Below are 25360 nucleotides of genomic sequence, written 5' to 3'. Positions count from 1 at the left end.
CACTCACATTCTCAGTTTTTGTGTACATACAATAAACAACTGAAATAAAAAAAAAATATTTCCAATGAACACTGTATATGCTCTTTGAAGAATTCATATTTATTCGAGGAGATTCTTAAAATGTTATTTTATGCATCTCTCAAATATTTACTTTAGTTAATGCATACGTGCTGATTTTATAATTACTGAAAGACAACAGTGAAACTTGTTTCATTTCTGAGCTTTTCATATATTAATAGCTAATTCAACAGCTATCTATTTACTTATTTATTACAGAAATTTCCTGTGTGAAGTTCTGAGTTAAGGTCAAGTTCAATGTTCTAAATGGATTCTCAATTGAAATCAGTTATTGAACAAATGCCATGCTATAGGATACTTAGTTAGGATTTTTTTTTTAAATATATCTCCTTCTATTCTTTATAATTCTTTTCTGAAATGTGATATCTCTAACCACTTTTAAATGTTAAATCAATGATCAACAATGGAATGATTTTTTAATGAAATAATCCCATGCACTTATTTAAATAATACTATTATAGCTAAAAATGTGTGCCAATTGCCACTATACTAAATATTTGTGTGTTTAATGCTTTTTAAACATTCAATCTATTCCATAATATTATAGTTTACTGGTTTATGGTTTACAAATGTATTCGTAAAATGTGCATACAGACGTTTTAACTAACAAATCGTGCTTCAACAAAAAATTTCATAATAAAATGTATTTTAAATGTATGCAAGAAGAACTTAGACCACATATACGCAATAATCATGAACTTAAAAACTTCCTTATCATGAGTGCAGAGAGCCCATGAGCCATATTCCACTTACTAGTTTTTGACTTTCATAGTACTTTCAACAAAGTTTTGAAAGTGTTTTAAAAGTGTTTTTTTTTTGTATTGCTACAGAATAGTACCGCCCAACATATGGAGGATACCTTCAATATTTCCAAAGTAATGGAAGTTTCAAAATTTCAGTATGTTGTGCATTTACCTTTTTAAGTAAATGATTTATTATTTGTGAAAAATGGCAACGTGAAGTCAATATTAATAACAGAACATCACGTTTAATCATAATTTCTATTTTATTATTTGTAACATTGAAACCTAAAATAATAAAGTATAAGGTCGTGCAATCACAGACTAACCACTCTTTGCTTTGGATCCTCGGGTTTCACTTCATGTTAAATTCCTAGAAGTAAAGCAGTGTGTTTTCACACAGTGTTATTCTGGTAGAAAGCTGCCCTCAGTATTTTCTCTCTATTTTTTATCATCAATAGTTCTTCCACTGCCATATTTGACCTTATTATACCTTATTTCTCGCACATAACAAACATTTTTTTTTTTTTTTTTTTTTGGTGTGTTCCAAACTGTTTTCTGCTGAGCTCAGCACAAATATGTCTTGTAAAGCAACAGTTTAATCTGGTTCACTTTCAGAATAGCACTAAGTAACCGCGGCAAACACAGTTTTCAACATTACTGTATACATACTCTAGAATTAAACATTTGAACCTCATGCTTTATAAAAAAGATAAATCTCTTAGGATCTAAACAACAAACATTTATCTCCGAGGAGATCTGAGATACAAGACTGAAAGATGGAAGGTTGGCAAAAAAAATTGCAGGAAAATCTTTATACAGGCAAACATTTTCTTTTCACTTTTGCCTGAAAGGGCAGGGTACACTGTCAGAAATGATATTGTCCTTTTGTACCTTCTTTTTATGGGAAGTGCATTGTTTATTATAGTTTTTTTACTCTTGTATTTTAAAGGAAAACACCACCGTTTTTCAATATTTTACTATGTTCTTACCTCAACTTCAACAAATTAAGTTAGATGAAGTGTTTGGTGGCTTTTAAATTCCCTGTTTGGATCCATATGGAATGAATGGGGCTAGGCTTTATGCTAACACATTCACGAGGCGCAGTACAAAGATTAAAAGTGCACGCATTGAAAAAAGATAGGTATGTATTAATTCATCTAAGTTGAGATAAGAACATAGTAAAATATTGAAAAACGGTGGTGTTTTCCTTTAAATACTGAATGTGGAAATTCCAAGTTGCTATTTTGAACTATTTAAATATATTTATTTATTTATTTATTTATTTATTTATATAAATGACATACTATTTAGTTATTTTAACCAATAATCACTTCCATTCATTTTCTCTGTATGATATCATAAAAGGACACATTCACTTGCATTAGAAGCATTTTAATTCATCAATCCATATAATACAATCAGAAGGTTTCACACTGCTGATATATCTGATTTGATAAACAGTAATTGGATGATTCACAAGATGAAAATTCATTTTTAATAAGTTGAACAATTAAAATTAAAATGATGTTAGAAACAACGGATTAGTTATGACAAAGACATGAGCAGCCGATTATTCCAATTGTTAATAAAATTAAGGATTTTGTTGTATCTTATCAATATCTCATATATGTTATTAATTATGCATATTTTTTTGTATTTGTTCGTAGGTATTAAAATAAGATGACTTGCAATATGTCTGAATGTCGAGACTGACCAATCAGAATCAAGTATTGTAGAGTGTCGTGTAATAAACTAAATTAACTCTGCCTCCCAGGGTAGAGTTCGTGCTAGTTCAGTATTCGAATTTTTGTTTAGTAGGAAGCGAATCTGAACTCCAGGTGCAATTACCAAACTTGACTGGTATTTGAAAACATCATAACCTGTCAAATGTCCTTCTTCTTTTTCAAAATGTACAGCATACTGATACGTGTAATATTCACCATTTGCTATTTCTTTTCCTGTGTAAAACCCCACCCACGAGGCAGAGAAGTAATCTTGCCAATCAGTGAAGGTCTTCTTGATGTACAGCCGAGCACTTGCTCTGCCATCTTCACCGTAGAGACGCAGACCAGCATCAAACCCTTTAATTTCAACAGGGATGACAGCATTACCATATGAGGAGATATCAGTATTACCTGGACCCAAACTGTCAATATCTGATGATGTTTCTGGACCTGCCCAAGGTGTAGTTTTTGCGAGCACATAGTTATAGTTCTTGTCCAGTAGAAATCGAATCTGAACTCCTGGAGCAATTGCTAAACTTGACTGGTATTCATAAATATCATAATCCTTTGTGTTATCTTCTTCTCCTTTTTGAAATTTCACAGCATACTGATGTGTGCTGTATTTATCATTTGCTTCTTCTGGACCGTTGTAAAACCCTACCCATGAGTAGTAGAAGTCATTTTGCCAGTTTGTAAAGGTCTTCTTGATGTAGAGTCGAGCACAAGCATAACCGTCTTCAGTGTATAGTTCCAGACCTGCATCAAACCCGTTTATTCTTGTAGTGAAAAGATCAAACTTTAAATCATGGCAAAATATTGATTCAGAAAACTCGATTTGGAAACCAGCTGTTAGTGAATATAACTGTTGGTGACAAAAAGAGTTGACTGTAAAGGGAACATCACCAGTGTATCCTGTTCTTTTTAGAAAATTATAGCATCTTTCACATTCTTGTTTGCCATCATATGGTTGATTGATCCTCCTGATATTGTTTATCAGAGTAGAATCAATCTCATATGTGGCATTATGATCAAAGTTCATACCACTCTTATTATGTGCCGTAATGTAGACATTGTAAACTTTTTTTGGACTATTTGGGTTCACAGAGATCATGAGCCTGTCCATGTTATTCAATGGTTTCTCTTTATTATAATACTTCCTCACGTAGCACGGCAGTTGTTTGACCTTAGGGTACCTTTCAGAATTTAGATTTCCAACTGAATAGTATTGTACCCCTCTAATACTTATGTTTGGGAGGATTGTTTCGTAATTTTTAAACTCGTGAAAGCCAAAGTTGCCTTTTTTTGGATCAAGATTGAATTTGGTATAGATTCCATTTTGATCAGCACGATCAACTTGTTGGGCAAACCAGAACAACATTTGGAGTCCATGACGGGGAAAAGGTTTGCCATAGCCAACATTCTTCAAGTCATCAATGTTTTTCAGTTTATCCACAGCAGAGACTGAGGCCAAAGAAAGATAGAGCAACAGGGTAGAGAGTCTCATGGCATCCATGACAAAATCTTCAGGAAAAAACGAAATATTGTACAACAAACGTTTAGGCATCAAATTCTGTTTGAGTTTTAAAATCACAAAGTGTTATAAAACTAATGTTTTAATAAGTCTTTATAGTTGACTACTGTATATTAACATATTATCTTTAGCAACATGCGTGAACAGTTAAATAACTTTTATTTAATAAATTTTTTTAGTGTAACAATCATATATTATATTTCGTATTATTTGTAAGACCTAAAAGAATTAAGTATAAGATCATCATACCACTGACTGAAGACTCCTTGCTTTGTTCCTCCACAACCTTTACTCCATGTCATAATATATATATTTTCCAAAATGGGTATGTAAGCATAAAAAGTGCTATTCTGGTAAAAGCTGCTCTCAGCATTTTTTCTTTACTTTGACCATCAAGACAGTTCTTCTTTTATTTAACATTTAAAAAATTTGCATAATCTAGTAGTATGGAGCGTCTAATTCTGGAGCAAATCTTCAGATAACATAAAAAGAAAAAAATATATTTTACTCAAATAAATATTAAATGGGGGGAAGACCAATTCTTTCATCCTCTAAATCTACCTGTCCTCTCAGTGTCACAGGAAGTAGTAGCCTATCAGCATCTCAGCCCAAAGGCAGGGTATACTCTGGATTGATGCCAGTCAATCACAGGGCACACTCAGTCACACATCCAAGGGCAACTTTAGTGACTATACAGTTTTGCCTTATCTGTGCATCTTTGGACTGTGGAGATAACCCATGCTGACACAGGGAAAACATGCAAATTAGGAGCCTTCTTGCTGTGATGCAACATCTTAATTTGCAACTTTACTGTCCAAAAAGAAACTTAAGGCAAGCCTGCAAGTAGGCATTAAAAAGCGAAAAACTGCAGTACTCAAGAAGACCAGAAGGGAAGTCAGTGGAGAAGAGGTTTCAATATGCTGAGAAAAGAGCATTTATCTTCAAGGGTTTTTTTTTCTTTCATTTTATAAACATTTAAACAGGAACCGAATGACTCTCGATTCTTTGCAGAAACAGGTTTTAAAAGTGTAGCAAGGGTGAGAAACTGGTCTTTGTTAGTTTTAATATTGATGTTGTAATTTATGGGAATTTTTATGTGTACATCAGCAGAATTGGGCAGCCAACAATTACGCAACAATCGGGTAGCATAATTTATTATTATTAAAAATAATAATTATTAGTAACAAAGCAACCATTTAAAAAATTTGCCTTTTGCGTAACGATGCATCTCAGTGGACTCGTGACTTACGATCAGTCTCTTATACCTTATTGCTTGCATAAAAAATGTTTTTACAAATTAGGACATCACAAGGTGGACACTACTTGAGTATTTTAGTTCCATTTTCCAAGCATCTGTGCATGTGTTTGTCTTGGGAAAAAATTTACTTTACATTACTAAAAAATGTTCACTACATTCTAAAGGATAGAATCATACTGTGTATTCCTTTAATATTGCATATTAAAATTTATTTAATACCTAATTACATCAAAATTGTGTACGAAAGTACTTTTTACTTAAATAAAAGTAAAATAATTACTAGATGTTTAATGTACTTAAATATTAAATATAAATCAAAAGCTTGAAATTATGCAATGTAGTGGAGTAAAATTACGATAATATGCTTTGGAATGTATGTTTTCCAGAGAAAAACACTGATAAAATATGAATACTTGAAAATTTACTTTTATGTAGAAAGTAAAAATACTTAAGTAGTGTCCGCCTCTGCAAAACAAACTGCCCCAAAGGGAAATAAAAAAAAACATTAAGTGTGTATTAAATTGCAGTGATTTTGACAAACAGGACTTTGTCTTTCTTGATCAGCATGTTTTGGTTGTCCTAGAACCACATAGCCTACCTTTTAAAATACAACCTAAACGTTAACCATAAAGTAACCAATAAGATTATAAGGAAATAATAGATTAAAATGGTATGTCCTAAGCCTAAACTTAACATGGACCCTAAATTGTAACTCTGCATTTTGATTGGTTGATGTAAATCGTACACACTTATGCTAACCCCTTTTTAGCCATTAACCAACCATTTAACATAAAAAATATTTTAACACATTTAAAGTCCTTTCACATTTTTGGGGATCACAAATACAGAAGTCGTCATAGATTAGTCAACTTCAGTGTATAACGATGAATATAAGACAACGTGTCAGAAATGCCCCTTATTCTACCACTGTCCCTTATATCTGTATTCAAAACACAAAGTTGGGTCTCCCTTTATATATATGTGCGCAGATTCAACAGAGGCCCCGCCCCGTCTGCAGACGGTCTCGCGACTGCTGCAGCTTCCTCCGCCCCGGATGTCGCGCTGTCCACCACATGCGCGTCTTTCCGGTTAAAGGATGGTTTGCTCTCTGAACCAGTGTTTATGTTCAATTTTGTATTTTTTGAGTGTTTTATCGACCGCCGAGTAGTGACAGTCGATCTCTTAAAGCATATAACTCCGTCTTAATGCATATGTGGTCATGACTCATGTCATTCAAAACTACCAGCACTATGTACAGCGGGTTAGCAGCAGCATCCCAACCTAGCTGAAGGTACGTTTGCAAGTTTCATTAAATCTTGAGCAATGCATGATTATTAATATTTAAACATTTACAGAATAAATAGTAGAAATCAAAGTTTAATCAGCAGTCGCAATTTATGCACGTAAATATTTGCACGGGAATACAAAATAGCTTGTAGATTAAGTTAATGGTTTATTTAAACTACAGTATATACAATGCTGAATAATGTTTAATAATGTAAATATAAATAATATAACACTAGAAACGGTTGCCATGCAAACAGAGGCTGAGCACAATGGGATATTTGTCGATCCGAGCTTCCCCGCTGATGACTCCTCCCTCTTCTGTGACTACACCACGCCCCTCTCCAGTGTGCTGGGCGAGGTTACATGGCTCCGCCCACAGGTTAAATTATATTCTTTTACATTGCATGTAGATTTATTTCCAGTGATCATGTCAAGGCAATGTATATGACTATAAGTAGAGTTGGCAGTATTGAGCAGTGCTTTTTGTTGTCTACCATTAGGAGATCTGTGAGCATCCTCAACTCTTCCCTGATGACCCTGTTGAGGCAAACCCAAAGCAAGGCATTCTGGGAGACTGCTGGTTGCTCTGTGCCTGCTCCATGTTACTCAAGAACCAGCATTTGATGAACAAGGTAAATTAATTTGTGTAATATGTAAAACGTTTTGTCATAAGTCTAATTATTTCTTCGATTGTTTTCTTACAAATCAGATTATCAGGTATTTCCACAGGAACAGCCTTTATGGGGTGACAGTGGTTACCATGGTGATTTCCGGTTCTGCTTCTGGAGGAACGGGCACTGGATAGAGGTACGAGTGGATGACCGGCTGCCATGTATCAATAGCACTCCCTGCTTCTCACGATGTCAGAGCCCCAGAGCATTCTGGGTAGCACTGCTGGAGAAAGCATATGCCAAGTAAGTGCTAGTTTGAAAAAAATGCTGTCACGGACATGACCTCTTTGATTTCATATTTTAACATAAATATATAATAAACATACATTTGAACCTTCCTTTACACAAGGTTACATGGTTCATATGAGCGTTTGTGGGCGGGGCAAGTATGCGAGGCCATGGTGGACTTAAGTGGAACCATAGCAGAACGATGGAGTCTAAAAAGAATGGATTCACCACAACAGTCCAACAAAATCCAGACTCAGGACAATGAGATGAGTCTATCACAACTGTCAGAGGAAATGAAAAAGCGGTGTTCCATCAGCTGCTCTGTCCACAGCGCAACCACTGGTGAGAAAAAAAAGTAACTTAGGCTATGTTTTTATGATGTAAAAAACAGAAAGGTTTTCCTTTGCATTTTTAAAAAAAAAGTTCACGTACACATGACAGTTTTTTTTTTTAAACGATCCATCTTTAAACGTATCCACAAAAACGACTAAAATGCTGTACTATGTGTGCCAGGCCAGTAGTTGGCGATGTTACTTTGTAAAGAAACACTACTTGCCTGCGCACACATGCATTCTTTTACAGAGATAAATACAAACAATCAAGATGTATCACACTATTATGTTTGGATGGATGATGAGGTCCACGTATTACGCTCACATGACTATTATCACAAATGTGCATTTCTACATTTACATGAAACGATAATGACTTTGTGTTTTAGAAACTTGCAATTTGAAACATTTTTTTTAAATGTTGTGCTTTTAAAACGCTAAAAAAAATTCAGGATATGGTTAAAATGATGTGTAAATGGCATTTTATTTTATTGTTGTGTTTATATGTAGTGATTATAGATAACAGATTTTGAAAATGATACTTTTTAGATAGTAATTAATAGATAGCAGGTTGGTAATTTCATCTGACGCACGTGCACTGACGCGATACACGTCTGGATCCGAACTTTAGTTTCGTTATTTTAATGGTCTGACTAGTTGTTAAACTGATCTCTTGAACAAATGCCTCATCGAAAATAACAAATGGCTTGGTTTCCTAGGTAATCTATGTGTTGTTTTTTGCTTGTTATATAAATAAACTATTGAAGTTTACCGGAAGTTACGTGCGGACCACAACAGCTGCTTGTTTATGTTGTTACTGCTGAGATCGTAAATAGTATACAGGATATTGGGGCAAGTGGTGTAGTTTTCCCCAGTTAATTCGGTTATATATTGTACTATTTGTTTCCTTGTAGCTTAATTTGTAAAACATTGTGTTACTAGCGAATCCCAACAAACGCACCTAATGAAAAATGGCAAATGCATAAACGTAAATGTTTCAGTACCAGTAATGATATCATGGTAATTTTTAACAACACTTAAATGAAAGTCGTTTTTTTTAAAGATATATAGTAGTAGAAACGTAACGGATAATTGTAACATAAAAGTTCTCTGTCTGTCTTTTTGCAGGGGTCTTAGAGCTTGGCCAGTTTCACGCCATGAGCGTGATGGAGTGGACAAATGCGATAACAAAAACTGGTGATCAAGTGCAGCTAATCAGGATTCGAAATCCCTGGGGTAGGAGGAGTTGGGGCGGGACCTGGAAGGAGAGGTAACCCCTCTGTTAATAAACATGTTTGTTTGCCAACTAAAATTAGTCAAAAGTTAAAGGAAAACAATAAAATGTAAAAAGATTAAAAGTGCACACATTGAAAAAAGATAGGTATGTATTAATTTGTCTAAGTTGAGGTAAGAACATACAATAAAAACGGTTGTGTTTTCCTTTAACTCTTAATAGCACATTTCTCATTTTATAGTTGCATTGGTTTATAAAAACACTGGCTTTTGTGTAGTAGTGATAGTTCAATATATTGAAGTGGCCATTATATCGCCTGATATTTGGATTTTTTTTTTTTTTATTGGCATTGACCAATAAATCTTTCTGTTTCTTAAATTTGTCGTTCGTAATGAAAAGACCCTCAAATGTAAAGCAAAAGTCTAACAGACAGTTAAATAATTAATCAATATTCACTTTTTAAAGTGACATGAGATGTCAGATCCACAATGCATATGTCTTGAAATATTTTTCAAGTACTTCAAAAGAGTATATTTATCAATTTTATGCGTAGACAAATGTTTATTTAGTTTCACCAATTTTCTGTTTGTCTTTGATTTGCTGTAATTACATTTGTGTTATATCGGCCATACTGCTTTCTTAAAGGGGACAAATAATGAAAATCTGAGTGTGCTTCAATCAACCTAGAAAATGTGAAAAAGAACAATTTGGCTCCCCTTGTGATTTCAGAAGGTGATAATACTGCCACTTAATCTGCACTATCCAACCACGGCACTGCCATTTAGTGCAGAGATCCGCTCATTTGCATTTAAAAGGACACACCCCAAAACGACAAATTTTTGCTCACGCTTACAAAGTGGCAATGTTAACCTCTCGACGCGCACTAGCTCGGGGGCGGAAAGACGTCAGTTTTTTTAACGCTGCTAAAATATCTATATAGCCTACTGTCTACAAACAATAATAATATTAACATTACTATACATAGTTTAAAAGGTCTACGGGTTTAGCATCAGTGTATGGTCTCTGTTTTGAGATACAGATGCTCTAGCATCATAAATGTAGTATTTTGTTACAGAAGTCAAGATGACAACATGCAAAATATAAACGGGACTCCTTACTTTTGTGTTGGTATAAGGATCGCGAATCGAATCCAGTCTGTTTCAGATGTGTGAATAACCCATAAAAACTCTCCAGTAAAATACATCCAATGGCCATTTTTGTCCACAAATGCGTATAATCCATGAAATATAGATATATTGTCCATTGTTTACATCAGATTTCACATGCACGTTTTGTAATAGAATATAATATACAATCTGACGACTATTTACATCGTAACACTTGTATATGAGATTACACTTGCATTCAAACCAGCGGTCAAACATTGTTTCTAAAAGTAGGCGGGAGTATAATACATAATATCCAAACAGCGCTGTCAAATATCGTGACGTCATGTGACTCGCTCGTTCCTCCAATGACTTCATGAAAAATAATGAAAAACAGAATGTGTAGCCAATTAGATAACGAATCCAACAATATTTGTGTGACGTTTTATTTCCTGGTGTGGAAACGGCATTTTATACGCTTACATAAGATAAATAATAATAAGAATGAACGTGTATGCATGTAAACAAAAGACTTTTATTTTGGGGCTGACTGGCACTTAGAAAAGGCACTAGTCTTACAAAAACATTTTTTTTAGGCCTATTGACTTCAAACGTGAAATATAACTTCTCTAGACTTGTAGCTTTGTGATGCTGTATCTATGTCGCATCCAAGAACATGAACAGATATTTCTGAAGTGTCTCTTTAACACCATATAAAGAGGTTATTCATTTTAACTTTCTTTATTTACCAAAAACTGCAGTTTTATGTCAGCCTGACTGACTCTTTATCTCTACAGTGGATCAGGGTGGAGTTGTTTAGAACCATCATGTGCTCAGGCTCTGCTGGGCCGTACGGCAGAGGGGGAATTCTGGATGGACGAGACGGAATTCCTGCAGGAATTTGATGAGGTCACAGTGAGTTACCCAATCAATGAGGCAGGACACCTCCAGAGCATTTACACAGGTATTTTTATTTAATAAAAGAACACTGCCATCTCTCATATGTTTAATAATACAGAGAGGTGTTCACTTCATATGTATCTCTCCATCTCTTTACATGTAGGTGCTTTTCTAACCCACAGTCACCAGATCGGAGGCCGCTGGGTCAAAGGTCACTCTGCAGGTGGTTGCCGTAACAACAGCACTTTTAGCACCAATCCTAAATACTGGCTGAAGGTGTCTGAGAGGGGAGAAGTGTTGCTGTCATTGATGCAGTATGCACTACCTGAACCACCAGCAGGGGGCAGTGTAAAGCAGCACCCAAACCTGCAGGCCATTGCACTTCACGTGTGGAAGGTTAGAGAGATCTAACCAATCTTTATGTGTTTAAAAGCAAGTAAATAAGAAAGAAACTAATGTATGTCTGCCGTTTTGAACTTTGGCATCACGCTCCTCCTTACTATTTTCTTTAAGCTCTTAACATATTTTCTGTGTATTTTTATAGGTGGAGACGAAGCGATTTAACCTGATGCAGACGGTCAGCAGCCCGCCCATTTTGTCACGCACACATGCGTACGATCGTGAGGTGGTTTCACACACACACCTGAGCTCTGGGTTTTACCTGCTGGTTCCTAGCACCTTCGTGCAGGGAGCTGAAGGACGGTTTCTTCTGAGAGTTCATTCATCCTGTATGACCTCTCTTAGGTAACGTGCATCTGATGTAATAACAGCCAGTTTATGTACTTTCATTCACTTTTACTTGATATGCAATGCATTTCAGTTATTCATTTTGTTAGTCTGTGCATGAACTCATGACCTAATATTCGGCCACTGAAAATTTTCAGCCAAAAAACAAAAATGCTCTAAAAATCAAATAAATATTTGTTAGCTGAATATTTTTATCTCCAAAACAATTGGAATATTTTGATGACGCAAACAGAAACCGCGACCTGCACGTGCTTGTCTGAAGCAACATGTCTGTGGTGTGGACATATTTCAGTATCCCTGTGTCTCAATTCGTTTCCTAGCTCCCGAGGTTGTGAATCAGTACGGATCACGGATCGGCTCACATGCGATTCGCTGTGTTTAAAACAGTGGTGAGAGGTTTACAGACACTCGATTTTTATACTCTCTTTTTCAGAAATATAAAGACAGTTTAAACAAATTTGTAAAAAAGTTTTTTTAGATAATTCCTGCCTATCCTGCCTTTAAGTGTATGTATAGATTAGAGTCAGAAACCAGTCTGTGCTTATTTGGTCTTAAAGAGACAGTAACCTCAATTAACCTACTTAAGTCTGTGTCATTAATGTTAATCAAACAACCCAAGACAAAGAGAAAATCACTTCTGTAGCTCTAAAATAATAATAATCATATTTAATTTATACAATAAAGACAGTGTTATGATTCATTCAATTCGATTTCTGTACTTTATGCTAATTTCAGACCTTACTTGATGTACATCTTGGTTCTTTTTTATAAATGTTTGTAATTTCTTTATTTGTTATATGATTTTTTTGCTGATCTGAAAAATAATCCGATCCATGCCTCAAAATCTGTAATGTGATCTAAACTGTGAGTTTTGTGATCTGTCACACCCCTAGTGAAGTTAGTACACAGTCATAGCCACAAATTGAATGGTACTAATAATTGGCATAATTTCTTTCGATGTTTCGGTTTTCGGCCTTGGTTACCTCTTTTTCGGTTTCGCCCAAGAATTTTCATTTTGGTGCATCCCTAGTTGCTAGCACTGTGCCTTACCAGCTACAGAAACCCCAGATTTGACTACAAGCCAGAAGACATTTACTTTTCAGTGGTCCAAAATGTATTTTTCTCTTAGTGTGATGAAATCGGCGACTCCTTCCCAGCACTGTTCAGAAGGAGAGTGGGAGTCCGTCACCTCTCGTGGATGTTGGACTGTCGGTTCGACTGCTGGAGGAGGTCGCAACTTCCCCACACATGGGCGCAACCCTCGCATACCCCTCGCTGTGACCTATGACCCTGGAGGGAACAATGTTAGGGTCACTCTACGTCAGAACAGGCCAGAACATGCCTTACATGCCATTGGCTTCCATATTTATCAGGTCAGATCTTAAGGAAGCTCCAATCCACCTGCTCACAAAAATATTTTTATTTTTGTAAAATTTAGCACCTCCACTTTTTTGTCTTTCAATAGGCTACTATCTTTTCAGAGCAACAAACTTTTGAATGGTTGACTTAAAGTTGTCCCTGCATATTAAACTAGGATAAGAGAAGGCTAAAAAATGACATGTTTTGCCTAAAATTAATAATCATTCATGAAGTGAGTGATGTCATTTTTTGACATTAAGTTTAATATGTCAGTTGATGAAAGTTTGGCTCTTACAGAAGTACTATCGTAAATTACAACACAAGCATATATATGTCTCAAAACCACCATCCCTAACGGTAATGATGTTGTTGTGTCCAGGTACCTGATGGTGGCTCTTACTCCTCATTGGCCACTAATGTCACGTCTCCTGTGGTTAGCTGTGTGCCTCATGCCCATTCCCAAGAGGTCAGCGTGTTTTGCCATTTAGAGCCGGGCGAGTACGCTATAATTCCCTCCACATACCAGCCTGATCTCAGCGCTCACTTCACGCTGACCTTAGCACGCAGGATATATCGGTAAGGACCCCACCTATACAGATGCTTGCAGCTAAAAATGGCACATATACGTTGGATATATTGCAGTGTTTCTTTAATGCTCTTGCTTTTTTTAAGTTGAAGTGTGTAAATGTACACACCTCAGTTTAAAAAAAACATTATGCTAGTTAAAGGTGTAGTGGCAACTGTTAGGACATCTTTAGTGGTTGTACCTCCTCAAATTATGTAAACATTTTGGTTTGTGACACCATATAAACCTGCAAATATCATGACCATGGGTCGAATAATAGTTAAAGTCCCTGTAATGTCAGATTTTAAATGTGTTCTGAGTTTGTGACATCACAGAAAAATGTAATATTAACCACCCAGCCAATTGTGAATGATTAAAAAAGCCAAATAAATAAAATAAGTTGCTCTCAAACCTGGGGGCGTGTCTGCTGTCAGTGCTGAAACCACGCCCACTTGCAGGAAAGCTGCTGTCTCTTTTAACTTTCAATACAGCTGCAACCTTAATGGATGCTTGTGATTGTGTTAGGGGCGGGGCCATGCTCATTTTAGGGCGCCTAAAAAATCCTGAACAAAGAAATGGTGAAAAACATTCTTGTTTAGCAATCTACCTCTGCAATTCAGTACTACATAGTATTTGTGGCGTGCTTCAGCAATACATTTCTAACATTTATAATGTGTTTAAAGGCAATTTTCAAGGTTGACTTTACAGGGACTTTAAGAAAACACAAATTTAACAAAATAATTTTTAAAGGCCATAATAAATGTTAAAGGCTTTGTCACTAAATGTATGTGACTCAAGTATGATGATGCATAATATGAATTTAAAATTTAGTATAATAATGTAGATTTTGTATAAGTAAAGATTTAGGATGCATTAAAGAGTCATGAGGGAATGTCTGTACTGTCTGTGGGAAAAAAGCTATTTGAAAAGCAGGTTTATTTGTGCAATATTATTTGGGTGCTGCTGGATCTACAGAAGGTACACACTGCAATTGTAAGAACATGGATTGCTATATAGTGATCCAAAATAATTGTGTTCTGGTACAGATGAGGTCTAAAGCTGTCGAATTTCTCCACAGAAAAGCAATGCAGAGTCAGGAGTGTTTGGGTCGTGCCATTCAGGAGGTAAGAATTTGTGTTCAAATGCATGGAAAACTATGATATGACATGATATATGATATCAGTGATATGAAATGGTATCGTATATGGCAGGGTGGCAAAGTGGGATAAGGTGGATAAATCGCTTGGCTGTAGCGGTGAATGACACGCAAAGAAACGTTTAGTCCAGTTAATGGCAAGCAATTACAATGTATATAGGCTACCATAAGGTATTTTGATATTGCATTAAACTTGCATTTCATTAATAAAATTAAAATACTCTATTAAAAAAGTGTGTTGCGAAATGAAAAGTTTGGTAACTTCTGGTATATGGTGTATCATACCATTTACACTTTTCTTGGTTGTGTGGTGGTAAATAATCTTGAATGATCAATTGTAATCTGTAATCTGAGTTTGTAAAATGCTCAACTTTTTTGCTTTTTTCTACAATAGGTCTCCTGTATCTCTGTGATGAGACGGTAGTCTTGGGGAAGTGGATCAGATGTCCATGCTTAGATAGTGTGTGCTGGTTCTTTTCATCTCGGGCTAGAGATGAAAGTCTTTTTAACACATTGAAACTTTACAATGATTACAGTTCAGATGATGTGCAGTCAGAGGTTTGTTTATTTGCCAACTTTCAGTGTTTTTAACTTCAGTGTTATGTATGTGATGTGTTTTGCACTCATGTAAGATATTTATTTTCTTTGCATTTAAATTATGTTTTGTTTTACATCCAGGTTGCATATAAAAAATAAAATAATTACATATGAATTATCTCTTATTTATGTATGTTTTTGTATTAATTATAACAAGCATTATCACAGTTATTCAATAGATATCCCATCCTTACTGATGTATGTGAACCTAGTTGTTTGATACATTTCCAGCAATAAAACAATATCAAAGGGATATATACAGCTACCGTATTATAAAGATTGTAATATATTGTAAAAAGTTTTAGCTATATTGCTTACAACAGAAACAAAGAAAGAGAGAAAGAGAAGTACCAATGAAAACGAAAGAGATAAAACATTCAGACAAAATTAAGTGTGTGTGTTTGACGCTTCTGTAAAGTGAGTACTTAAAATATTGTACCAATTATTTTACTATTGTCACTACAAAAAACCGTAGGCGATATTCTTAATGCTTATTGTATTTTAAAAGAAAATCCCCTATTGATAATTTTTTTACTTGTTGAGTAGTTGTCACAGAAATGACTTCATATAGGCACACTTAACCTAAAACTGTTTTAGTATTTTTCTTATTCTCGTATAATATGCAGTTTTAATTTTATATATATTTCCATATTTGTGTAACACTGTATGATAATCTATTAAGTTACTTAAATAAAACTTGCTCTGCTCACTTCAAATAATTTACCAAGTGGACAGTGTGCACGTCGTCCGCTGGGGTGCGATGCGCGCGCCCGCCAGCAATCGTGCGCGGCGCCGTTGCTGCGGAATTGACGGGGCTGCCGTCGGCGCGCGAGCGGATACGGAGACCCACCTAGAAAATAATGAACAACAAATTTGACGCGTGAGTAATGATTACAAAGCTGCGCGTTACGGCGGTGTTACTAATTCGTGAATGCGTAAGCATGCGTGTCTCTCGTCCTTTCAACACGGAGCAAGATAAAGGGAGAGAGAGAGGGAAAGAGGTGTGTCGGTGAGCTTTGGCATGGACTGGGTTGTCACCGTGTTTTGCTGTTAGCCTCGTGCATTGGTTTTAAAAAAGAAACATAAACGCAACCGGACAAATGCCCCGGAGCTGAATGCGCACGGCCCTTGGGCCGAAAAAGAATCACCGGGTACGGGTGCGCTTGAGCAGCGGGGGCAGGTGCTCTTTAACCCGGGCAGAAACTCTCTTCTGGAGCGTACTGGAGGAGTGACGATGGTTATAAACGTGTGGTTTGCTGAAAAGCGAAACTACAGTAGATATATTCATTACTGTAGCGTTAAAAAGCGAATGTTGTATATTACTTTATGTTTGCAAACTTTCCATGCAAAACAGAGTTGGGTACTTTGGTAATAAACCACAGTTTACTGTAACCATACAGTAGCATAACTGTCATTTGTAGTAAAAGTATAGTAACATAACCACAGATTTACAATATCACCAAAATAATCAGTTTAATTGTGGTATTTGTAGTAAAACTGTGTTATACAATTGGTAGTCAGTCTGCACTAAAAAAAAAACATTACTGGACTTTTACTATAGTAAAACCATGGTTTTATTTTTAGAACGGGTGGTGACTCTGTAAACTTATACCTCAGGGCCTCTGTCCTATTTGTACTAAAGTTGCAAGTGTCATGTATAAAAATTATAATACAATACTGTTATACCATAGCAGTCTTTAAAGTACTTAATGTAAATACCGTGTACATAGATTATTTTAAAAATGTCATAATCATGGTATTACCATCTGATACTGTCACAGTACCACCATCCTATTGCCCTTCTAAAAAGCTTTTTTGATAATTTGTGAGTTATGTTTTAAGGGTTTGGGTTAAATTGATATTCTGGTTGAATTCACAGTGAGAAATAAGATATTGTGGTTTTGTAATAATGTGCAGATCTGTCTCTCTTTAAGCCTGAAAGATGATGACAGTGGAGACCATGACCAGGAAAACAACGCACCGAAAGATGGGGAGAAGGAAAAAAATGATGACGAGGAGAAGGATTCAAACACTAAGAGAAAGGTGGGTGTTCGATATTAGTAAATATATCTCGTATTCTTTTAGACATAAATTGGGCTGAATCTAATCAGGTGTGACACATTTGTTTTGTACAACTGTGACCTGTTAAATTCTGCTGACAATTATTTTTACATTGCTAATTTACACCTTTTAAAAATGTGATATGCATATTTTTTAATAGCACTATAAAATGAACGCTCCATTTTATGAAAAAATCCCATTCGGTTTTGCAGTTGGTACTGCTGAGGTACTTGTATTTTGTAATATTAATAATACTATGGGCCAGATTAACTAACAGCTACCGCCAGCGCAAACCATCATTTTGGCGTTAAAGGTGGAGTGCATGATTTCTGAAAAATCCAATCAGCAGTAAGACGCGTGTCTTCTAACCGACATCGTTGCCTGGGTTGCGTATGTGTGGCGCGGGTTTATCAAAAGAAGATCCAGATTCTATTGGGGTAGGGGCGTGCTTATTTAGGTGATTTCAAATGTCAACATTGGCTTTCAAACATCGTGCACTCCGCCTTTAAGTAAAGACTGTCAGGATTTACTAAAGTCGCTCAGTGTATAATTAACGCTGAAAAGGTGTGGCCTAGTTATTTTTGCGACTGACCTTATTGCATATGCATGTCTAGGAGTTTCCCTTTCAGATGCAAAATTTATGGGAGAAGAGTATTTAAATAGTTCATACAACGCGGTTTACTAAGGATCGTGCTTGTGAAATGAGTGGTATTTGCGCCATTATTTAACGCTGAAAAAAGCATGTCTTAATCAACTTTGCGCTCAAAATGGCTGAAATTGTTGCTTCTAGAAGGAGGCATTGCAGCCATCAGAGAGTGCAGGGTAGAAGGGAGAGGGTTTTTTCCACACAGATCAATTATTAGGAATGCCGGAGTAACATTATTCAAAAATATTGTTTGCCAAGCCACGTTATGTTAAATTTTAGGGGTGCTCCGATAAATGCAGATATACACATATAATACATGGCCGATACTTTAAATCACACAGCCGATATTATTCACAGCTATTTCATGTACTACGGCTTTTGATCAGTAAGTCTTTATCGACTTGAAATCACTGTTAGTTTGAGTCGTTTAAAACATGCATTTAGAAAAAAGCAACACTCGTCCAACATAATCATTAAACATATTCTTTACTATCATGAAAATACCTGAAAAGGTCTGAAGAACAGCAATATAAATATATCCTTAAGCCGTTTCCTGGAGCTGCGTGTCATAGCTGTGTGTGAATGGTTCTTCGTCTGCAGCGCATATTAAGTTTCTGTACGAGAGCGCCCTCTGGCTTTTGGATGTAGCGGCATTTCACTGTAATTTATTGAGAAGCATAGCAAGCATCTTCGGCTGATCGATCGGAGCATTCCTATTAAATCTGCTGGAGAAATCGCATGTGATTGTCATGCGAATCATGTCAGTAAAACCGGTCCATTTAATTAGTAGTAAATGGAGCGGCATTTACTACACAGAGCCGTATTTCACGGAGAAGCTAGGCAATGTCGCATTCATAATCACATGCCATTTATAGTGCAGCCCTATTTTACACCCTGCATTTTCAGCTGTGATATCCGTGGTGCTGAACTCATGCGCATCAGGCGTTAGTAGATCACCCGCACCTAAGGAGCATCAGCTCTGCTTATTTGCAACCCTAAACTTATTTGCCCTGCTCTTAGTAGATAACGTTGATCATTATAAAAATTAGATGTTGTGCTTGTGTTATTGAATTCGCACATTTTTAGTAAATTCCCACTCCCATCAGTGCTTTTTTGGAATTGCGCTAATTTGCCCTGTTTTGTAAATTTGGCCCTATATTTCCTATGTATTTTATGTGCATGTTTTTATATTTGCCTGTACTACTCTGTATTTACTGTAACACAAAAACAATCTTATGACAAATCGTAGGTGTTTTTACAAGGTGGCTAATTTATATAAATTTTACGATCAAATTTGTACATTTTTCAAGATTTGCCCTCGACCCTTTGACATTGGGTTAAGGGGCAAGTGAAGTAAATTACTTACTTTGAGTTACTTACTTTACACTTTTTATGTACATATTTCAGGTTGGTACACTGTAAAAAATAAATTCGGGTAGTTGAGAAAATATAAACAATTGAGGCAACCTGATGCAGTAAGATTTTTGCGTGTTCCTTATTGTTTTAACAATAAGCCAACATAAATTTGTTCATTCATGCAATGCTGATTTCTTAATTTTACTTATCAAATTGATCAGCTCACATAGTTTAAAAATAGTTAAATTGTTACTAGATAATTCATATATCCTCAGAGAGGATAAACAGTTTAAACAGTTTGTGTTGAAATCACTTTCAGCACCAATAGCATTGCATCATGCAGTTTGACTTCATCACTGGAAACCCAAACATCAACCATGGGGATAATCATCAAATATCATTCATTAAAATAACACAACTAATGAAAAACAACAGCAGCATACTAAAACAGTTTTCTTAAAAAAAACAACAACAATGAAATGAACACCCCACATTCATGGGATCTTTCAAAACCCTCCTAAATGTAAGATTGTTTGTCTGGTGAATAAAAAAAACCTTGTTAGCAACAAGTTTTAGGCTAATTTAAGTCAGTATACGCAGAATGATAAATTGACTCCTAATAAAAAATCTTTATTCTCTTTGTTGGGAAATATTTTGAAATCAGATTTTTTACAGTGTAAAGCTGCTTTGCTACAATGCAAAATTGTGAAGTGTGTTTAAAAAAAGTATACAATAATTAAAACCTGCTTGTGTATGCTTCAGGCGGTGGTCCCAGGGGCCGGTGAGCACCCTCTCCAATACAACTACACATTTTGGTATTCTCGCCGTACACCAGGACGGCCGGCCAGCACACAGAGCTACGAACAGAATATCAAACAAATCGGGAGCTTTGCTTCGGTACGTGCATACATGTATAATAATGCACAGAGACACATTCACCAAAATATTTATTCATATGTCGAACATTCAGATTCTGTGTTGTTTAAAGTTAGACTGCTGTGTTGTAGATCATACAGTATGATTGACAGCTCAACGGCTGTTTTGTAATCCCAGGTGGAGCAGTTCTGGCGTTTTTATAGTCACATGATCAGACCGGGCGATCTGACTGGTCACAGTGATTTTCATCTGTTTAAAGAAGGAATCAAGCCCATGTGGGAGGATGAGTGTGACATGACAATTAGTTTCAATAAAAAATAAAGTATGTTTATTTTGTGCCACATTGCAACATTATGACGTTTATCAAACTAATCTCCACTGATAGTCCCGCCCCAATTTTTTCTCTTTGCTTCTTGTTCCTAGGATGATGCTAATAAGAGTGGAGGTAAATGGATCATTCGGCTTCGTAAAGGTCTGGCGTCTCGCTGCTGGGAGAATCTGATCTTGGCAATGCTGGGGGAACAATTTATGGTAGGAGAGGAGATCTGTGGAGCTGTCGTGTCCGTTCGCTTTCAGGTACTGCAGACATCTTATCTTTATGCATCACACATCTATATTGCAGCACAAGTTTCAGATTTCAGACTACTACATATTCACTATATTATTAAATTATTCTTATTAAATTATCAAATTATTCTTACTCTGTGTGTATTCTTTTTAAAAGGAGGATATTATTTCTATCTGGAATAAGACGGCCAGCGATCAGGCCACCACTGCTCGCATTAGAGACACTTTACGCAGAGTTCTCAATCTGCCTCCTAATACCATTATGGAGTATAAAACACACACCGACAGTATCAAGTGAGTTACTGGACACGCACACCATCTCCACATCTCAGCCTATTAAGAAGCTTATTATATAAGCCTGTGCCAATGACTGGAAAATCACTGGTAAAACTAATAGATTTAGCACACACAAAGTCAAAAAAAATAGTAGTAAGTTCCCCAACAGTTGACCAATCATTCATTTAAGACATAAGAGATTATAGGTCCTAGCTGCGTGTATCTTGTCAAAACAGATATTTTCAAAACTGTACATTTTGTGTATATACTGGAGTCGCACGCTTCTGATCTGTTAGTCAGTGCGAGGAAAATAGTTTTAGAGTCTTGTCACTCGTAATAACTTTTTTAACATTAATCAGGTTCCGAACTTTAGATCAAGCAAGTACCTTCTAATTCCTGCATGTTTTAAAACTGAAACCTAAATGTCAGACATGCATGTGGATGGATACGCATCTTTGTATTAGAACAAACATTTAGGCAGTGTTGTGCCTGAACTCGTTCATATTTTGGGAGAACGTGAACTAAACGTACTGTATTACTGCCTGATGAACGTTACTGTGAACTCTTTCATTCTGGTGTTTGTGAACGACACGATCTCTCAGTTTAACATCGTTCAATAAAGTGCCAGATTTCTATAGTCTTCCAGGCGAAAACCTGGCTAAAACACACTGTAAACAGACCTTAATGTGTAGCGGAAAAAACACCCAATCTGGCAACACCAGCCACCAGTGTTTCACTGCTGCATGCATCATCAAAACAAAAAGCAGCATGGAGGTGACAGCAGCAATGAGTTTTATGACAAGGTTGGTAAAGATGAGGATGGGAAAAATCTTACATTTCTCTGCAAACCTTGCCTGCTGGGTTTCAAACAGAAAATCTGCAATTTAGTCACATGCACAGCAAACCTGAAATGACACATTGATCTAAAGGGGGTTGCACACCGGACGAGAAGCACCGTATGTCTTTAGGAAACCAAAACATTTATTATTTTCGAGGAGAAATTTGTTCCAGAGTTCAGTTTAGCAACTAGTCAGACCATTAAACAAACAGAGACCGGAAGTTAAGTTCCGTCCAGACGTAACCGCAACAACGTATGTACGTCCGATGAAACGGTCTATAAAGTATTGTAATATCAGAGAATGGGTGTTTTTTATATCAAACTGTTTTTTTTAGCACTATGTTTATTTATTATACTGTATATATGTGTAATAATTGCTAATATTGATAATGTTGTGTTTGTGTGTGTTCATTTAGAGCCTGGGAGGATTTCCATGGTTTAGTAAATGCAGCTGGAGGTCGCTAGTGTTTTATCCTAAATGTGTGTAATGGTTACAAACTCTTCATACATATACTCATCTATGCATGACAGAAATATTTAACCACAAGACTTTTTAAATACATGAAGGTGCTGTTTTTTTCAATTATATTATGAATATTGCATATTTGCCCAGCTGTATTGTTACTAGAGCTCATACACGCTCCTACTGTAAGTTTATTTTCATCCGCTTGTTAAGTTGTGACGTAAGGAATACTGTTTCTGGGTCCAATCCATCTAACAGAGAATTAGATGATTATCTTTATTATTATGTACCAACCACCACAGAATTGCTCAAACTTTACATTACCTTACATTTATATGTGTTTTATACACACAAAGTTAATGCAACCAGGGAAAAACTAAGAAAATGTCACAGCTCAAGACTCCAACTAAAACAAACACGGATCACCATAATGGTGACTTTAAATGAAACAAAACATCAACATCTAAACGTAATACTTGAATTGTGTTTTCTACAGCAATGTTTTTACAGAACTTTATAGAAATAATGTTTTATAACATTTGAAAATGTTTCTCCTATCATTTACATAACAAGCAAAAAAGTACATTTAAAAAAATAGTTGTTTTAAACATTGTGTGAACATTAAAACATGACATTGTCATAACGTTTGAAAATGGTAGAATGTAACATTACTTTAACGTTCAGACAACCCAGAAACATTCTTAGAATGTAAAAAAACTGGACACTTTATGTCAGCAGAACGTTTTTGGGAACGTTGGGAACTTTCAAGGAGTGTTCTTAGAACTTTTTTCTTTTAGCTGGGAAGACTCTACTTATGTCAATAGAGAATATTATTTAAACAGCCATCAATACACACTATTTATTTATATCACACATTTAAGCAAAATTTGATTAAACTCGCAGTGTACACAGCAGTCTCCGGGCTCACAGAATCACAGACAGCAATATATTAATAATTCGTAAAATATCCATGTCATCTCAGATTTTGTTATAAAGATAAAAATTAGGATCGGGGGTTTTTGGTAGTTTTGCATTATGATTCGACCGCACATTAGTGTGTTTTTTGTTTGTTAATTCCCTATGGCATTTGAAATCGGTTGGACCCGGAAGCGGTGCATGACGTCAGACTTAACAAGCGAAATGTTCCAGCTTCATTATTTTGTAATATCACTGGTTAACAATATATTGTTTTTACTCATATCTAGATTATGGGGATAATATTCCCAAAGAAGACGACATGCCAAAAGACGATGACCTGATAATTGATTTTCTGTTGAAAAAAACAAAACAAGGGATCTCGTCAGCATGAGAGGTTTTACCACCAAAAGCAGGTGGATTCTGTTTTATCACATTACCTGAAAGCTGTTACACAAGAAAGAACCAAATCATCGAAATGCAAAAGAGTTTATCGGCTGAACCAAGAGGTTGACATATCAGAGAAAAGTGGGTGGAGCCAGTGGGACCACGGAGCTCAGCCGCTGTGATCTGAACTACATGCTGGGAACTGCCACGGTTGTCCAAATAAAATTACACACCATTGTGTAGTACAGACACGCTTACCCAAATTTGAATAATGCAGTGTCTAAAAAAAAGATGGACTGAGCAGAAAGACTTTTGTTTAGGTCATGTGAGGTCATGGGTTGATGGGAATATTTTACTACAGTGCAGTATTTTAGCTACAGTGTTGAGATTTGTTTTAACGTAGATCTGTTGTACAAAAAATGAGTTATATTTCTAAACCTATTTGAAAAGATATAAAATGGAGACTTTATTTCTTGTTGATAAGAGTGTAAACCCAAAGGACAGAGCCCTCCCTGAGGTGAGTACCATGGTGGGTACCATGCTGCCTGATTCACTGTGCCTGGCCTTCAGGCCTTCGCCTCCAACAAAACGGATTTTCAAAATCACTCTACATCCTGGCATTTTGCTGGGGGGAGGCGTCACTAGATGTGTCGTGTGATGTCATCGCTCTAGCGTTCTTTTAATAGAAGTCCTGGTTTCAGAATCGACAGAAATCAAACTGTTTTTTTCATGGATATGTAGTGTTAACACTGATGTGAAGTTAATGGGGGCTCTAGTATCAATACTGCCTGAAATTCAGTGCTGGTGCTGGATAACGTTGTATTTGCGGTACAAAAAAAGAGAACATGTGGTTTGTAATTATGATTGATGACAGCAATAAATGTTGATTATGCATCTGCTGCTAATTTTCAGCTATGGGGTAGTTTTATTGATAATATGTGACCTATTGGTAAAGTCACTTTGTTTGTGATTACTGGGTTTGTTTCACCTAAAATCAACCTAGGGGTTAAAAGGATCATAGCGTGAAAAATGTTTTAAGTGCTATAAGTAGGTTGCTTGCACCTACAAAGTGGCAATTTTAACATGCTATAATAAATTAATGATATTGTATTTCGATCTAAAACTTCATATAGATACTTTCTAATTTGACACCTTCAAGAACATTCTGTGAAAATATAAACTTCATATCTTTAATATTGATTTTAAACCATGTCACAAATTGAAATTAATGACTAAAATCAAATCTCTTAATTAGATTATGAGACTTTAGTCTGGATTTCACAGGCACATATAACAGTATTCGGATAGCACGCACAAGGTGTCAATTCACATTTAATCATTCATCATAAAGATTTCACTATAAAATTATATGACTTTGTAGGGTGAGTTTATTTGTGACCCTGGACCACAAAACTACTCATAGGTGTACATTTTTGGAAGTTGAGATTTTATATGATCT

The 25360-nt window shown here is 35.9% G+C and overlaps 3 protein-coding genes across 5 annotated transcripts; 2 read left to right on the top strand and 1 right to left on the bottom strand.

The window, feature by feature from the left end:
• Positions 1–2294: 2294 nt before the first annotated feature.
• LOC141366130 (uncharacterized) lies at positions 2295–4368 on the bottom strand. Its single transcript, XM_073871428.1, has 2 exons — positions 4326–4368; positions 2295–4066 (listed from the first exon to the last, which is right to left on the bottom strand). The coding sequence occupies exon 2, from the start codon at positions 4056–4058 to the stop codon at positions 2574–2576; it is 1485 nt and encodes a 494-aa protein (XP_073727529.1). The 5' UTR covers positions 4059–4066; positions 4326–4368; the 3' UTR covers positions 2295–2573.
• Positions 4369–6351: 1983 nt separating this feature from the next.
• capn10 (calpain 10) lies at positions 6352–15453 on the top strand. 2 transcript variants are annotated; one of them, XM_055203420.2, is made up of 13 exons: positions 6352–6625; positions 6879–7000; positions 7122–7253; positions 7339–7535; positions 7642–7862; positions 8981–9122; positions 10990–11156; positions 11256–11488; positions 11637–11836; positions 12969–13212; positions 13578–13774; positions 14842–14887; positions 15314–15453. In XM_055203420.2, the coding sequence occupies exons 3-13, from the start codon at positions 7221–7223 to the stop codon at positions 15341–15343; spliced, it is 1710 nt and encodes a 569-aa protein (XP_055059395.2). In that variant the 5' UTR covers positions 6352–6625; positions 6879–7000; positions 7122–7220; the 3' UTR covers positions 15344–15453. The 2 variants fall into 2 exon arrangements, with proteins under 2 accessions (XP_055059395.2, XP_055059394.2); XM_055203419.2 differs by having other exon boundaries at positions 6858–7000.
• eif4e2 (eukaryotic translation initiation factor 4E family member 2) lies at positions 15341–24806 on the top strand. 2 transcript variants are annotated; one of them, XM_073856398.1, is made up of 8 exons: positions 15341–15477; positions 17451–17559; positions 20342–20476; positions 20633–20742; positions 20884–21031; positions 21180–21316; positions 22553–22616; positions 23805–24806. In XM_073856398.1, the coding sequence occupies exons 1-7, from the start codon at positions 15446–15448 to the stop codon at positions 22599–22601; spliced, it is 720 nt and encodes a 239-aa protein (XP_073712499.1). In that variant the 5' UTR covers positions 15341–15445; the 3' UTR covers positions 22602–22616; positions 23805–24806. The 2 variants fall into 2 exon arrangements, with proteins under 2 accessions (XP_073712499.1, XP_073712506.1); XM_073856405.1 differs by lacking the exon at positions 15341–15477 and adding an exon at positions 16248–16396.
• Positions 24807–25360: the final 554 nt, after the last annotated feature.

The sequence above is a fragment of the Misgurnus anguillicaudatus genome, chromosome 2 (genome assembly GCF_027580225.2).
Source record: "Misgurnus anguillicaudatus chromosome 2, ASM2758022v2, whole genome shotgun sequence".
NCBI classification, from domain to species: domain Eukaryota; kingdom Metazoa; phylum Chordata; class Actinopteri; order Cypriniformes; family Cobitidae; genus Misgurnus; species Misgurnus anguillicaudatus.
This window is presented reverse-complemented; position numbering and strand designations above follow the sequence as displayed.

Excerpts from the sequence above, each read along its gene's own strand:
- LOC141366130 (XM_073871428.1), bottom strand. The coding sequence starts at position 4,058 with ATGGATGCCATGAGACTCTCTACCCTGTTGCTCTATCTTTCTTTGGCC.
- capn10 (XM_055203419.2), top strand. The coding sequence starts at position 6,869 with ATGCAAACAGAGGCTGAGCACAATGGGATATTTGTCGATCCGAGCTTC. Across the intron at positions 7,001-7,121 it reads TTACATGGCTCCGCCCACAG|GAGATCTGTGAGCATCCTCA; the intron begins GTTAAATTATAT and ends GTCTACCATTAG. Across the intron at positions 11,489-11,636 it reads TTGCACTTCACGTGTGGAAG|GTGGAGACGAAGCGATTTAA; the intron begins GTTAGAGAGATC and ends GTATTTTTATAG.
- eif4e2 (XM_073856398.1), top strand. The coding sequence starts at position 15,446 with ATGATTACAGTTCAGATGATGTGCAGTCAGAG. Across the intron at positions 20,743-20,883 it reads AAGCCCATGTGGGAGGATGA|TGCTAATAAGAGTGGAGGTA; the intron begins GTGTGACATGAC and ends TTCCTAGGATGA. Across the intron at positions 21,032-21,179 it reads TCGTGTCCGTTCGCTTTCAG|GAGGATATTATTTCTATCTG; the intron begins GTACTGCAGACA and ends TCTTTTTAAAAG.